Below are 15760 nucleotides of genomic sequence, written 5' to 3' on the forward strand. Positions count from 1 at the left end.
TAAACAAGGTGGGAGAGCAGAAACCTGATTGGTTAGCTTTCATCCAATCAGGAGTGTTGGTCTACGCAGGTATAAATACCACCTGGCTAGATGTGCCCAGGCAACATCCCCAATGAAGATGGCAGAATTTGTCATTGAAATGTTGGTTATAATCGATAACTGTACCTGGCTAGAAGCCTGAGAAGACTTGGTCATGTATGCTTGGTTAGACACGACCCACTACACATGAAGCTATGCTGACTATCCTTAGTCAGTCCCTGTCAATCTAAATATTCATATATTCGGTCCCTTGGAATAGCTTCCAATGACTGTCCGAATACTGATGTCTGGCTCACTGGCCTATAATTTCCTAGTTTATTTTTAGAGCATTACTTAATCAGCAGAGCAACATTTGCTATCCTCCAGTTCTCTGGTACCTCACCTGTCACTATGGATAATTTAAGTATCTCTACTCGGATCCCAGCAATTTCTACACTTGCCTCTAGCAGGGCCTGAGGAAAATATTTTGTCAGGCCTGTGGATTCATCATCTACCCTTATTTCCTTCAGACAGCAAACATCTCCACTGTAATCTGTCTAGGGTAAATGGAGTTGATGCTATTTTCCCTACTTCTGAAGACTCTTTGTCCATCTACTGAGTAAATAGAGATGGAAAAAAAATAATTTAAAATCTCCCCCACCTATTTTGACTCCATGCATGGATTACCATTCTGATTTTCCAGAGGACCAATTTTGTCCCTTGCAATCCTTTTGCTTTTAACATATCTATAGAATCCCTTGGGATTCTCCTTCACCTTATCTGCTAAGGCAATCCCTTGCTACAACAGCCTTATGTTTCTTGAAACCGTCTGCTCTCTCTATACCAATTTGTTCCTCTAAATCCCTTGGAGTGTTGGATAGTCTGTAGTAGAACCCCATTAACGTGGTCATACCTTCCATATTACTTTTTTCCACCCATAACCCTTCACTAGATGAGTTCTCCAGTCTGTCCTGACTGAACGTCGCCGTGACATCTTTCACTGACTAGTAACACCACCCCTCCACCTTTAATCCCTCTTGCTCTGTCGCAGAACTCCTAAATATTCAGTTGCCGGTCCTGTCCTTCCTGCAACCAAGTCTCACTAATGGCTACAATATCATAATTCCAGGTCCTGAGCTCATCTGCCTTTCCTACGATACGTCTTGCATTGAAATATACACCGCTCAGGACATTAGTCGCACCATACTCAACCTTTTGATTCTTGACTTTGCCTGAGGTCTTAACAGCATCTGTCTCCACAACCTCTCCACTAACTGGTTCCCATCCTCCTGCAACTCTACTTTAACCCCCCCCCCCCCCCCCAGATTTGCGGGAAGACCAGCAAATCTTCCTGCAAGGTTATTAGTCCCCTTCCAGTACATTGATTGGGCTAATGTCTTTTTTTATTGTTTATGTAAATATGTTGCATAAGTTTTCCAAATTTGGTTTGTAATAAAAATTACATTTTATTTTTGTGTTCTTATTCCTAGAAAGTCATTGCTACGGCAATCAGAAAAACATAACTCATGAGCAACAGAAGTATTATACTGATCAAGAGGGAATAATCAAGTCCTCAGAGGAAAGAGTTATCAAAGAACCATCACAGCTACCTGGAGTTACAACAATGGATTCTTCGCCATCTGATACTAAAAGTGAATCCCTTTACTAGTTTATGCAGTTTTTCTGATGGATAATTTTTAACTTGAACAGACTTTTATTTGTGCAGGTTTACTGAATTCAAAGTTCATATTTGTGTATTAATTCGAACAACATACATTCATTTTGTGTGTGTTGCTTGGATTTCCAGCATCTGCCGATTTTCTCTTTGTGATATGTGTATTAATTAAAAGTTTGAAATGTGCTGTGTGTAATTTAGCTGAAAACGACAAATTTTAAACATCATTCAGATCTGGACTGTACTTCATGAAAGCAGCCAAATAATAGAAGTATCCCTCAAAACAGTAGAAAACATTGTAGTCAAAGGTACAGAAATGATTTAATGGTACTGAACAATTTTTGATTTTACACAGATGGCATCATGAACTTACCATCATTTAGATTTAATCAGTCGCAAGCTATGTAGATTAGTACCTACAAAATTGACATAAAAACATTAAAAAAAGAAGCAAGATTAGACCACTTGGACCTGTATGCCTGGTCTTTCATTCAATGTCATGTCTGGTCTTTTACCCCAGGATCACTTTCATGCATTCATTCCATCTCTCTTTACTATAATAGCCAAAAATCAACCTATTTCTGTTTTGAATAGACCTGATGTAGGAGCTTTCATAACCCTATTTGATTTCAAAGACATCATTCTCTTGGTGTCATTTTGTTTATTTCATCTTTGTCCTGAATGGTTGCCCTGTTATTTCGAGACTGAGCCTTGATTCTGGACATCCCAGTCAGGAATCATTATTTATGCATCGAACCTGTAACATTATCCCTAAGAATTTTATGGGTTTAATTTGGATCCCTTGCGTTCTTTAAACCCTACTTTATCTTTCCTTTTAAGTCAATCTTCCTTATCCCAGGACCCAACTTGATGAATTTTGGTCGGCTTCTTTCAATTAAAAGAATATCCTTGTTTATATATTGAGACCAGGCCTGCACACATTCCAATGGAAGTCTTAGCTAAACCCTATATCATTCCTATAAACATTTTTAATCTCAGCCAAATCCTTTTGCTGCAAAGACTGACGTCCTTAGAAATCAAGCACAGTTTGTTCATTCATTCTACAGGTATGACTGCAAACCAGCAGTTGCCTATCACTCTAATGGCCAAGCCAGTCAATCCCAATCTCACTGTGTTTGTCAGCTTGCACTGTGCCAGTAAAGCCCAATGGAAGTTCACGGAACAGTATGTCATTTTCCAAATGAGCAAGTTTCAATCCTCAACAGTTACAAAGAAACACCCTCTTCTGCCCAGTACTATAACGAGGTCATCAATCTTTAATTCAGTTACCATGTGACATGATTATTTCTCGACTTTATTTCTGATTTTCAGCTACTGTGTTCTGCATCTTAGTTCCAGCATTGTTTGATAGTTTTCTCTGCATTATCTTCATCAATCTCCCTCAACATGTGTTTACTATGATCTTTGCAGGCCTAATTGTTACCTCAACCCTGCATTGCTGCTAGTAAAGGTAACCTTTCACAACCTTGCTATTCAAGAATATATATACCTTTTTTCTTAAAAATATTCAAATACATTGCTTCCACTGCCTTTGTGAAAGTGAGCTCCTAAGACCCATTGAGAGAGGGGGAAAAAATCACCTACTCTTGTGTCTGAAGTGGGTAACTTACTTTAAAAATATGTCCTGTATTTCTAGCTACTCTTGCAAGTGAAAATATCTTCCCTCATCCATTCTGTCAAGTCCAATCTCCTACTGTCTACCAATCCATGCCTGTCTATTACCTTTGTGCTTTTATTTTTTTCAATAATGTTTTGCCTGGTACATTATTGACATTTTGTTAAAATCCAAATACACCAGAATACATGAAAATTAGAACAAGAATTAACCTCTAGGCCTGGATATCCACTTCATTGTTCTGTTAGTTAAAAATAAAAGCATTTGATTTGTCAGTTTTTTTCATAAATCTATATTGACTCTACATAATTCTTTTATCATTTGCTCAGTGCTTTGTAACTACCTTCTTAATAACAATTCATAAGATTTTTGTATGACTGATGTTTCCCCACCAGAGTCTGGAGTTTCCTCTCTTTGGGGGTGCTTTACCATCTTCCAATATGTGAGCCCTGTTTTGTTGTAGCATTTGAGGATAACAGCCAGCACATCCACTATATCCATATACAGTAGCTTTAAAATTCAAAGTACATGTATGTCACCATTTACAACCCTGTGATTTAGTTTCCTGTTGCGTTTCTCAGCAAATCTATTGAATAGTAACTATAACAGGATCATTGAAAGATCAACCAGAATGCAAAAGGCGACAAACTGTGCACATGCAAATATAAATAGCAATAAATAATGAGAATATGAGATAAAGAGTCCTTAAAGTGAGATCATTGGTTGTAGGAACATTTCAATGATGGCGAAGTGAGTGTAATTATCCCCTTCTATTCAAGAGCCTGATGGTTGAGTGGTAGTAACTGTTCTTGAACCTGGTGGTGTGAGTCCTGAGGCTCTTGTACTTTCTAGCTGATGGCAGCGGTGAGAAGAGAGCATGACCTGGATGGTGGGATCTCTGATGATGGATGCTGCTTTCCTACAACAGTGTTTCATGTAAACATGCTCAATGGGTGGGAGGACTTTAACTGTGATGTATTGGGCCAAATCCATTATGTTTTGTAGGATTTTCCATTCAAAGGCATTGGTGTTTCTATAACAGGGCATGATGGAGCCAGTCAATATACTCTCCACTACACATCTATAGAAGTTTGCAAAGTTTTAGATGTCATGCCGAATCTCAGCAGACTCCTAAGACAGTAGAATTGCTGCAGCGTTTTCATCAGAATTGCGCTTACATATTGGGCCCAGGTCAGGTCCCCTGAAATAGTAACACCCAGAAATTTAAAGTTGCTAACCCTCTTCCCCCTCTGATCCTCTTACAAGGACTGGTTCATGGACCTTTGGTTTCCCTCTTCTAAAGTCAGTTCCTTGGTCTTGCTGACATTGAGTAAGAAGTTGTTGACATGACAACATTCAGATTTTCAGTCTCCCTCCTGTATGCTGATTCATCATCACATTTGATTTCTTTGGATGTAGTTGTTGGATCTTCTGGCTTTTAGCCCCATTTGTTCCCTAATACCTTTTCAGTGTTAATGTCACTCTGCTCCTTATCCTTTTCAGACCTGTTATTCTGCAGTTTCCAGAAGAATTTCTGCATCTTGCTTTGAAAATGGACACAACACATCTTTCTTTTCACTTTCTCTACATATCTTTATACCTCAGTATAATGTCTCCTATATCAGTCTATAAGGGACCCATGTAAGCTCATCTTTTCCTTTTTACAACTCTTATGCATGTTACTAGATTACACTCATATTTTACCTTTTTCCTTATCAATGTTTTGGGCCTCCTTTGTTAATTTCTGAGATTTTCCTGATCCATAAGATTACTGTACTTTTTAGCTGCTTCTTTGGCCTTCCATTTGATCTAATACTATTATTAGATAGCCATGGCTGAACCACTTGTCTACTTAGCTGTTCCTGGGTATTGAACAGATTCTGGGTATTTACAGATATTTCATTAGTCAATTTTGTCTGTAGATTGGCAAATGTAAAAAATTACTTGAAATGGTAACCCTGCATCCACAGTATTGAAATGAATGAGGTCAAAAGCATTTAAGACTGATAAGAGCAATTACTAAAAGTGGAGAGAAAGAATGGAAGTTCTACCATTTGTAGGAATGAACACGTATGGGTGTACGTGGGGACTTTTGATAATATGGGAGCTATTTATATGTACAGATGTCCGTAAGTCAGGCATTTGTAACCCAGGGACAGTCTGTACTTTAAAGGGAAATAGATTTGTTGCAGACTGTGTGCTAATCTTTTAATGTAATATTTTTGTTACCGTACCTTTTAGTGTAGATTTCCAGTTCATCTCATTCCTTCATAGTTTGCCTTTTTAGTGTTATGACTCAGACTTCAGATTGAACAAAATCACTTTAAATCATTGGACAAATTTTATCATATACTGTAATGTTCCCTGAAGCCCCCTTAACTACCAGATTATTAATTAACCCTTCCTCATTGCACAGGATCAAATCTGACAGCATGCTTGCTAATAAGAAGCAAAGAATGAATTCAGTTTCTCATTCAGCACAGTATATTTGAAGAATTTGCACATCAGGTTATCTGCTGGGGAGGCGATACTTTTCTAACACTGTCAACAGCTATTAAGGGAAAAACAAGTTTCAGTGTTGATGTTCTAGGGTTAAATTATATTTGATGGTGCATCAATGAATTTCCCATTCAGTTTCTTACTAGTCTCAAGAGTAAGTTATTCATCTCTCGTGTATGTTTTGCTATTGAATGAAATTATTATTCATCAGGAAAGCATATTCTGCCAAATAACTTGTTTTATGAATTTTTCATTCCTCATTTGTAACATCCACCAGGATGAGAGGGTTGTCCTTCTAGGAGACACTAAATAATTTTGGCCTGTGCTCCTTCAAACTTGGATAAATTAAGCATGATTGTTTCAAACATACAAGGTAGTTTGTCAGTGTAGACGCTGGAATGTTTTTACTAGTGGGAGAGTTACAATCAATGGGATGTAACTACAAGAAAAGAAGCTTATCATTTAAAACTGAAATACATAGAAATTTCTTCTTAGAGTGGTGAATCTGTGAAATTCTTTGCGCTGGTGGGCGATGGAAGCTGGCTCATTTGAAGTATGTAAAGTAGAGGTGAATAAATATTTGATAGATTGAGGAATGAAGGTTATGGAGAAATGAACAGAAGAGTTGTTGATTGAGGAATGAAGATTGTGGAGAATTGAACAGAAGAGTTGTTGAGGCCAGCGTAGATCATTCACTTTCATATTAAATAGTGGGGCAGGTTTGATGCTCTACTCCTGCTGCTATGTTCTGATCTTCCTTTGACAAAAATTGGTCATTACCCCCTACATAATTCTGGAATTCTAACTTTAAACACTAACCTTTTTCCCCACTTGTCTTAGTTTTTCCATGACATCCTACCAATCACAATTTTAAGCTCGTCCTCTTGATCATATTATGCACTCCTCTCCCATCCACCCTGTTTCTAGACGACTTTGTACTAATATCGTGATTGGCTGTTCAGCTGCTTGCAACATCCTTCCCTTACCCAAGCCTGTTTGGATAAACTTCCATCGCATTTGCTATAATCTAATCCTGAACTTTCTTCATTTTAAAGATTTTCTACCAAACATTTATTATTCGATTTTCTTCCTTATCAATGAAGCAACCTCCTTCTTTCTCATACTTACATTGGCAGAGTCACTGACCCAACACTTACCTGTCTTGGACCTCCTGGGGTTTAAAATAATTTCTTTTCCTGTAGGACTACCTCCCTTTGCAAATTTGCTGTCATGACTCTGAACCTCATTCTTGCAAACTGGCAGTCTGTCTCCAGAATCCATTTCTTCTTTAGGTCCATGGCCATCTGTCTGACATCTTCCAAATGTGAACTGTTCAATTAAGACTTTCCTTCCTCCACAATCCTTCCCAGATCCTTATGCCCTACCTTATTGTAGCAACATTGGGATGACCAGAATTAGGCAATGTTTTTTGTATTGCCGTGGCACATTCTATCTTCATCTTTGCTTCTGGAGTTTTTAGCTACACCATCTCTTCCAAAAGTTTTCCTTGATTATAGACAAACACCAATTCAAACATTGCAAGATTCTACAGATACCAGTATGGTATTTTGTTTTTGCAAGTACTGTTTAAGTACTAAAGTTTGATAGAGGCATTAAAAGCTTATCCTTTGCTCTTCAAGTAGTGCCTCCCCTTAAGTTTTCCTCCAAATAATGGCAGCTGACGGTTGCAGTGCTCCCTGCCATGTCAAGACACAGACCTAGATTCTGCATCTTCCACAGATCATCATCCAACTTGGGCAAGAATGCTGCAAATGGAACAACTGACTCATGCAAAAACAACATTCTCATTGGTGCTTTCATGGAGACAACTGGCTCATCACAATTTGACAAGATGTGATTATCTATGAGATACAATTTTGAAAGGGATCAATCTCAGAACTCTCATCTGGATCCCAATGAGAACAGTTTAATTTTGGGCATACAATTCAGACAAGGTATTAGATTATAATATTTGTGATTGGTTCAAGAAAGCACAGTTGCGCAAGATTCTGCTCTCTTGGAAATATGTGCTCCTGTCAAATTGAAAGGAACTTTTTCAATATACATGACATTCTGCAAAGTGGACTGAAATAATTCATAAAGCAGATCCACATTTGGAATTGGGACACTTGACTAACACTACAGTAATATCAGCTTGTATACACCTTAAACACAATACAATATTCCAGCTAATTGCCATTTGGTCTTATGCAATAACTAATTTTTGTGTCAATGTTGAGATAATGATCAAGCTAGTACCAACTTAAGTGTGTATCTCTGCTTGGCTATAACAGTGGAGCACTGTCATATCATTGTGTTAAACAATGCATGAAGCATGTTAGCTTTCTTTTAGGGTATTGTTACCTTTCTGCATCTTGAACCTAATCCTTAGCTTGTCTATGTTCTATGTTAACATATTACTGTTTGTAACATGGCAGAAAACAACAGCACTAACGAACAAGAAATTTCAAAAACATTGGAGTCTGATGAAAATCCATCTGCTGCAGCTGAAGATTTTGATAGTACATGGCCCACAGAAAAAGACCTTTTGGGAGCTTTTGAAGGAGCGTTTGAAGCTAAAGGTCATCGAGTAGATCTACAAGGTATTCGGGTTTTAAAGAAAAGTGTTCAGGATGGAGTGCCTGGATCCTGTTTTGGAGATTGTGAAGATAATGATGATGAAGTTGAATGGGTAAGTAATAGTTCTGTCAAAAGGGGAATTTTGATTGTTGTCATGGTAGTGTTTCCTGTAATTATTTGTCTTTAGTATTGGCAGATAAGTTTAGTTCATATCAAATTGGTCATACTTTCCCAAATCATTTGGCAAGTTATTCTCCTTTACAGTAGTATCCTTTGCGCACGTGCGCGTGCACACACACACACACGCTCTCTCCCTCTCTCTCAACTGAACACCACTCCACTCCCTTTGCAATTTTTGCTCATTTCTTTCTCCGCTCCTGCTAAAACATTGTTTACATTTACATTATTTATTATTATATTGTAATTTGCCCTTTACTGTGCCTATTGTCTTGTTTATTATTGTACTGTCTTGCACTGTTTTGTGCACTTTATGTAGTCCCGTGCAGGTCTGAAGTCTAATGTAGTTTTGTGTTGTCTCATGTAGTCCTGGAGAAACCTTGTTTCATTTTTACTGTGTACTGTATCAGCAGTTATGGTTGAAATGACAATAAAAGCGACTTGACTTATTTGTACCTTGGCTTAATTCTTCAACTTCTTGATTATTACAATGTTTCAAAAGTTTTTAATCAACTGCAAAATCTATACCTGTTTTACATTTGCTTGAACTTTTTGACAGCTGATATTACTTTGCAAAAAAGAGTAAGCAAAAATTTTGCAATTACAGTGTGATTTATTTATGTAAGTGTGATAGATTGAATAAGTTAGGTTTTTATTCTTTGGAGCGTAGAATGTTGAGGGGAGACTTGATAGAGGTATTTAAAATTATGAGGGGGATAGATAGAGTTGACGTGGATAGGCTTTTTCCATTGAGAGTAGGGGAGATTCAAACAAGACGACATGAGTTGAGAGTTAGGGGGCAAAAGTTTAGGGGTAACATCTTTACTCAGAGAGTGGTAGCTGTGTGGAACGAGCTTCCAGTAGAAGTGATAGAGGCAGCTTCGATTTTGTCATTTAAAAAAAAAATTGGATAGGTATATGGACAGGAACGGAATGGAGGGTTATGGGCTGAGTGCAGGTGGGTGGGACTAGGTGTGAGTAAGCATTCGGCACGGACTAGAAGGGCCGAGATGGCCTGTTTCTGTGCTGTAATTATTATATGGTTATATGGTTATTTTCTTCAGCCATCTGTAACTAAGTGGCACTGAAGTCATGAAAGGCTTCATATAAATATTTTTGATCAATTTAATGCATAAGTAATCAAACTATCCTGGTAAATTGTTTTGCAAATATTTCAAACTTGTTTGTATATTTGAATCTACATTATTATTTTAAAATTCACATTTTTAATATCGCTGAAAACAGTTATTAAGATAAATCAATCCAGTTTGGAAATCCCTGTCTGAAATGTACATAAAGATGAAACTTCCTCAAACTTTGTAGACAACTAACAACTTGAACCATTACAATTGAGTTCAATTAAAGATTTTAAGAGTGCATACTTGTGTTGAGATTTGATCATTCACTATAACTTTTTTTGTTGAATTACTTGTTCGCTTCTTTGATAAGGTGAAGTAGCTCACTATTGAGTGATGTCAGTAAGAGACCAAGCATCTTCATGGGCAGTTCAGCTAGAACTTGATAAAAATGCTTAGCTATTCAGGAATCCATGTTTTGTTAAAAAAAAATTACCTGTAATTAAACTATTCTGGATGCAGAAAACCTGCCAGGATAAGGAGATGCATGATTTCCATTTCTGATAAATTGAGAATTACATATGTTCAAAATATGCAGTATATATTTTAATGTCAGCTGGCCAGTCATCATGCTTGAATGCACAATGACAAATATCCTGTCACTAGTCCATTGACGAAATCCGAGATCTTAAGATACAAAATTCAATGAAGGTATTAAAAGATAAGACAGCTCATTGAGCAAAATTAATCTTTCCTTTGGAGTAGCAAACTGACTTACTTTTGCAAACTTATTTTGGACATTAAGATTTACAGTTGAAGGGCATACAGGTGTGAAAGAAAGTGCATTTTTTGTTTCCGTAGTAGCATCTATCATCAAAATACTGGGGTTGATTATTTTTCACATTGCTTTCAGTCATAGAAGAAACGTTTGGCCCATCAGGTCTATGCTAGTTCTTAGACCAATCCCATTCCCCTACTTCTTTCTCTGCAGCTTGCCTAGTAAGCAGCACCCCTCCTCACTCCCATTCTTCCATGAAGAGAGAATCTGAAAGGAAACAAAAGTATCCAGGACAAACCAAAGGTAGTCACATGTAAACTCACTTCATACAGTCCTGGGAATCAAACCTGGGTCACCAGAATTTCGAGACACATGTCCTCCCTTTAGCATCACTGTATTGATTATTATTATTGCATGCAGCAATAATAGGTCCAGATTTTACAGGAGTGATTTTGATGAAATATTGTCATTCACACATTTGATGCAATCAATCCAGAAATCCTTAAATTGCTGTCAAACTTGCAGCAACTGAAGGATTTTTGAATTGATACCATTTAACAATGAAATCTCATTGTTGCACTTGGTGATTTTGCTTTCCTCCACAGAGTGGTGCTATTTGCCATTGCCTTTAATAAAATAAATAAAATAAAGGCAAATGAGTTGAATTTCTGAGAATTCAAACTATTCATTAACTGTTAACATTACAAAATGCATTTCAAATCCAGTATTTTGTTTAATGAGTCTTTAATTGTGTCCTTGGTTGTGATTACTGCTTAGCAAATTATTTGAACCTTAAAAAAATCCATACAGGTTTTTGTAATTCCTTTGCAAATACTTAAAAATTTGGGAGTTCAAAAAGACCTTATTTTTAACTTTATTTATGGCAATTCATTTTCATCCTTATTTATATATACTGCAAACTTTGCTTAATACTATAATTTTCTGTTTCTAGGCATAAGATTGTATATTCCATTCTTGCTATTCTTTTTGTAAAAATACTTTAATGTGGACCAGAGACAGCTGCCAGCTTGTAGGATTTTCCTTGAACGATGGCTGATAGCAGCAGTCATTTTCAAAAGGAACATACTTGCCACAGGTGTTGGGTTATCTTTGTTGGGCATTCTCTTTAAAGTCTCTAGCTATAACATTGCTCACTATTAATAGAAAGACATTCATTGCCATTGATTTTTACAAAGATCGCATTTTCAATTGAACTGAACTATGTTTTGTCTTTGTGCCATACGGGTTTTAAAACTTACAACTGTCCTCTCATTTTTGGAAAAGATTACTGTTCAAGTTAAGCGTGTTAAGAGGTCGAGGATGGAGACCGTAGATGCACAGGATTACACTGCTCAAAATGATGATAAGAGTGAGAATTACTTGGTAAATGAAGAAGGCGATGGCCACTACCAGTCTGCATTTGAAATAAGTGGGCCTAAAGTACCATCTCCAGGACCACAAGGTAAATTGGTGCATCATGTAAGTTTGGGATTTGGTTTAATTTGTCCTGCAGATGTTTTATTTTCATATGATTAGTATGAATTATTTATGGATGATATCCAAAAGTAAGTTACAGATTGTTGATGTCTATTTGTTAACGTATTAAGAACTGATATTCGCTGAATTTTTTTTTGATCATTGCCTATTACAATGGCCTTCAGATTCCAAAATTTTAAACTCTGCTTTAATCAGAGTAAGTGGGAGTTTATTTGAAACAAATTCTTAGATTGAAAGTAGCAGGTGAAGTAATTTTATAGATTTATTTTAAATTTAAAGTATTGTACCACTATAATTTGAAAGCGAATTGGTTTCATCCTTTAGAGATACAATACTCCAGAATTATTGTTCTTTCATTAATCCAAAAATTAAGGAAGTTAGTAATATGTTCTTACATATTTAGTTGTTTTAATAATATTGTACCTTACAGGAAAGAGGAGAGATTATGCTAGACTGGGATGGCCTAGTCCTGATGAATGTCTAAAAATCCGAAAAGTGCAGTTAACAACAGTTGCAAGCACGTGGCTAGCCGTTTCAACTAAAAATATAGAGTAAGTTCGCATCCCTTTGCTTCTCCTTTAATCCATACCCACTCTGCTGTATTTAATATAGCCTTAAAAAAGAGCAAATAATTTGACTTCTTAAGAGGCAATATAGTTCGTTAATTGCATTGATAAAATTTTTGGAATTCTTAAGCTTTGGTTATATGAACTGGCAATTTTATAACTCAGATAATAGAACCAACTGCAGCATAGTACAGTACCTTCAACGCAAAACCTGCGCCGACCTCTTAACCTACTCCATGATCAATGTAACCCTTCCCTCCCATGTAGCCTTCTATTTTTCTTTCATTCATGTGCCTATCTAAGAATCTCTTAAATAACTCTAATGCATCTGCCTCTACCATTGCTTTCCATCCACTTAAAAAAGCAGAGATTCTGCCCACCGTACTTTCCAACAATCACCTTGAAAACGCGTCCTCTCACATTAACCTGGGATAAAGGCATTGGCTGTCCACTCAGTCTATGCTTCTTATAAGACCATAAGACAAAAGAGCAGAATTAGGCCATTCGGCCCTTTGAGTCTGCTCCACCATTCCATCATGGCTGATCCCAGATCCCACTCAACCCCATACACCTGCCTTCTCACCATATCCTTTGATGGCCTAACCAATCAGGAAACAATCAACTTCTACCTTAAATATACCCGTGGATTTGGCCTCCACCACAATCAGTGACAGAGCATTCCACAGATACACTACTCCCTGGTTAAAAAATACCTTCGGTTCTAAAAGGTCACCCCTCAATTTTGAGGCTTTGCCCTCTAGTTCTAGATACTTCCACCATAGGAAACATCTCCACATCCATCCTAGGGCCTGACTCAGCATTATCTCCTTGCTTTTATGTTCTATTCCTCTTGAAATAAATGCCAACATTGCATTTGCCACAGGCTCAACCCTTCTGGGAGTCTTGTATGAGGACTCCTAAGTCCCTCTGCACCTCTGATGTGTGAACCTGCTCCCCATTTAGATAATAATCCACATTATTGTTGTTTCTACCAAAATGCATTATCATACATTTCCCAACACTGTATTCCACCTGACAGCAGTTGTGGTCATCTTCAACTCCGAAGGACGAACAACAATTCCATCTGCTACTCATTTTTGCCAATTCTTCCAATATGTCAATCGCATTGCTTCCTCAGTACTACCTATTCCTCCATCTATCTTCGTATCATCCGCAAACTTTGCCACAAAGCCATCAATTCCGTTATCCAAATCATTGACCAACAATGTGAAAAATAACGGTCCCAATACAGACCCCCGATGATCACCACCAGACACTGGCAGCCAACCAGAAAAGGCAACTTTTATTCCCTTTCACTGCCTCCTGCCTGTCAGCCATTCCACTATTCATGCCAGTTTCTTTCTTCTAATACCATAGGATTTTCATCTTGAATACTTCTATCAAGACTTTTGTCATCCTCCTTCACTCCTAAGAGGGAAAACTTGAGCTCACTCAGACTATCCTTGTAAGACATGCTCTCTAATCCAAGGAGCATCCTGTTAAATCTTCCCTAGAATAAAGATGGTGCTTCCAATATATGGTAACATTTTGCAGACAGCTCAAAACTACCAGATATACAACTTCTGAATTGCTAACGCACCAATCTGCAGCATGTAATTTCCCTTTAAGAAATGCACTAGTTATTTTACAATCTCCTAAAGGATTTGGCGAACTTGACTGTCAGGAATACAAGTACAGCACCTTGAAGCGGCTGGATGTCTGCCATAGAAAGCACAGAAGGAATGGACCTCAAGCGAGGCTGAAGCATTGGGGAACACGACCCCTGCTCCCTACCATTTTACTGGCTGATGTAGTCACTGGAGAGCAAGATAGAGGACCTAAGGGCAAGATTGCTGTAGCAGAGGGAAATGAGGGGTTGTTGCATCTCTGTTTCACTGAGACATGGCTCACCCCTGACCATCTGGGCAGCATGCTCTAGCTCAAGGAATTCTCAGTCTACCAGATGAGTGCCACAGGAGTGTAGCAATTAGCACAATGCCATTACAGTTTGGAGTTCAATCTCAGCATCCTCTATAAGAACTTTGTATGCCCTCTCCATGGAATCCATGGGTTTTCTCCAGGTAGATGCACTGGTTTGCAGGTTAATTGGTTATTGTGAATTGTGCATCTCAAAAGAACATAAGGGCCTATTCTACACTGTATCTCTAAATAAATAAATAATTCGGGGGAGGATAGAGCTGGAGGTGCCTGCTTCATGATAAACCCCTCATGGTACTCAGATTTAACAGTCTTGACACACTCTTATTCTCCCAACCTGGAACATCTAATGATTAAGTGCCGACTATTTTACTTGCCAGAAGTGTTCTCCTCCATGGTCCTAACCACAGTTTACATATCACCAAAGGCAGACATCAAGCAAGCATTTGATGTACTGAGTGCCACAATTAATGAACAAGAAACAGCCAACCCTGATGCCTTTCATATCATCGGCAGGGACTTCAATTAGGCTAGCTTGAAGAAATCTCTGCCCAGCTGTCATCAGTACATTCCTTGCAGTTCTAGAGGACCTAGCACACTTGACCACTGCTTCACTACATCCAGAATGACTACCATTCTATTCTTCAACCTCATTTCAGGATTGCTTCAAGTTGGTGGTCTGGTGCATGCTCAAGGACTCATCAGGTGACCTGAATGAATACACCACTGTTGTCATAACTTTATAAAGACACTCATGGACGAGTGTATCCCCACAACATTATTCAGAATCTTCCGCAACCAGAAGTCCTAGGTGAACCAAAAGATTGCTGAAGTCTGGACTGCTGGCATTCAGGACTGGCAATCCAGGAAAATACAAGACATCTGGTTAAGATCTCCAGAAAGCCATCTCACATGCAAAGTGGCAATTCCAGAACATAGTTGAAGCTCAGAAGGATGCTCAGACAACTGTGGCAGAGCTTGAATACCATCACCTCCTACAAAACAAAACCAAGCATATAACAACACAATTTTGCTCCCAGATGAGCTCAATGCCTTTTATGTTTGCTTTGACTGACAGAACATGAACTTCCACACACCCCAATGACCTTGCGATTTCAGCCGACTTGAGAGCATCCTTCAAGAGGGTGAACCCATGGAGAGGATGTACCTAGCCAAGTACTGAAGACCTGTACTGATCAACTGGCTGGAGTGTTTACTGACATCTTCAACCTCTCACTTCGGCAGTTTGAGGTACCCATCTGCTTCAAGTAGACTTCAATCTTACCAGTGCCCAAAAAGAACCTGATAGCCTAGCTCATT

The 15760-nt window shown here is 38.1% G+C and overlaps 1 protein-coding gene across 2 annotated transcripts in view; it reads left to right on the top strand.

Moving 5' to 3' along the window:
- The window catches only part of ttc17 (tetratricopeptide repeat domain 17), a 78374-nt gene that overhangs the window by 48248 nt on the left and 14366 nt on the right, over positions 1–15760 (top strand). For both annotated transcript variants that reach the window (XM_073049667.1, XM_073049666.1), the window contains exons 17-20: positions 1509–1670; positions 8267–8520; positions 11724–11901; positions 12367–12487. In XM_073049667.1, coding sequence (XP_072905768.1) covers positions 1509–1670; positions 8267–8520; positions 11724–11901; positions 12367–12487 — 715 coding nt within the window. The remainder of the gene's footprint in view (positions 1–1508; positions 1671–8266; positions 8521–11723; positions 11902–12366; positions 12488–15760) is intronic.

Source organism: Hemitrygon akajei, chromosome 6 (genome assembly GCF_048418815.1).
Source record: "Hemitrygon akajei chromosome 6, sHemAka1.3, whole genome shotgun sequence".
Lineage (NCBI taxonomy): Eukaryota > Metazoa > Chordata > Chondrichthyes > Myliobatiformes > Dasyatidae > Hemitrygon > Hemitrygon akajei.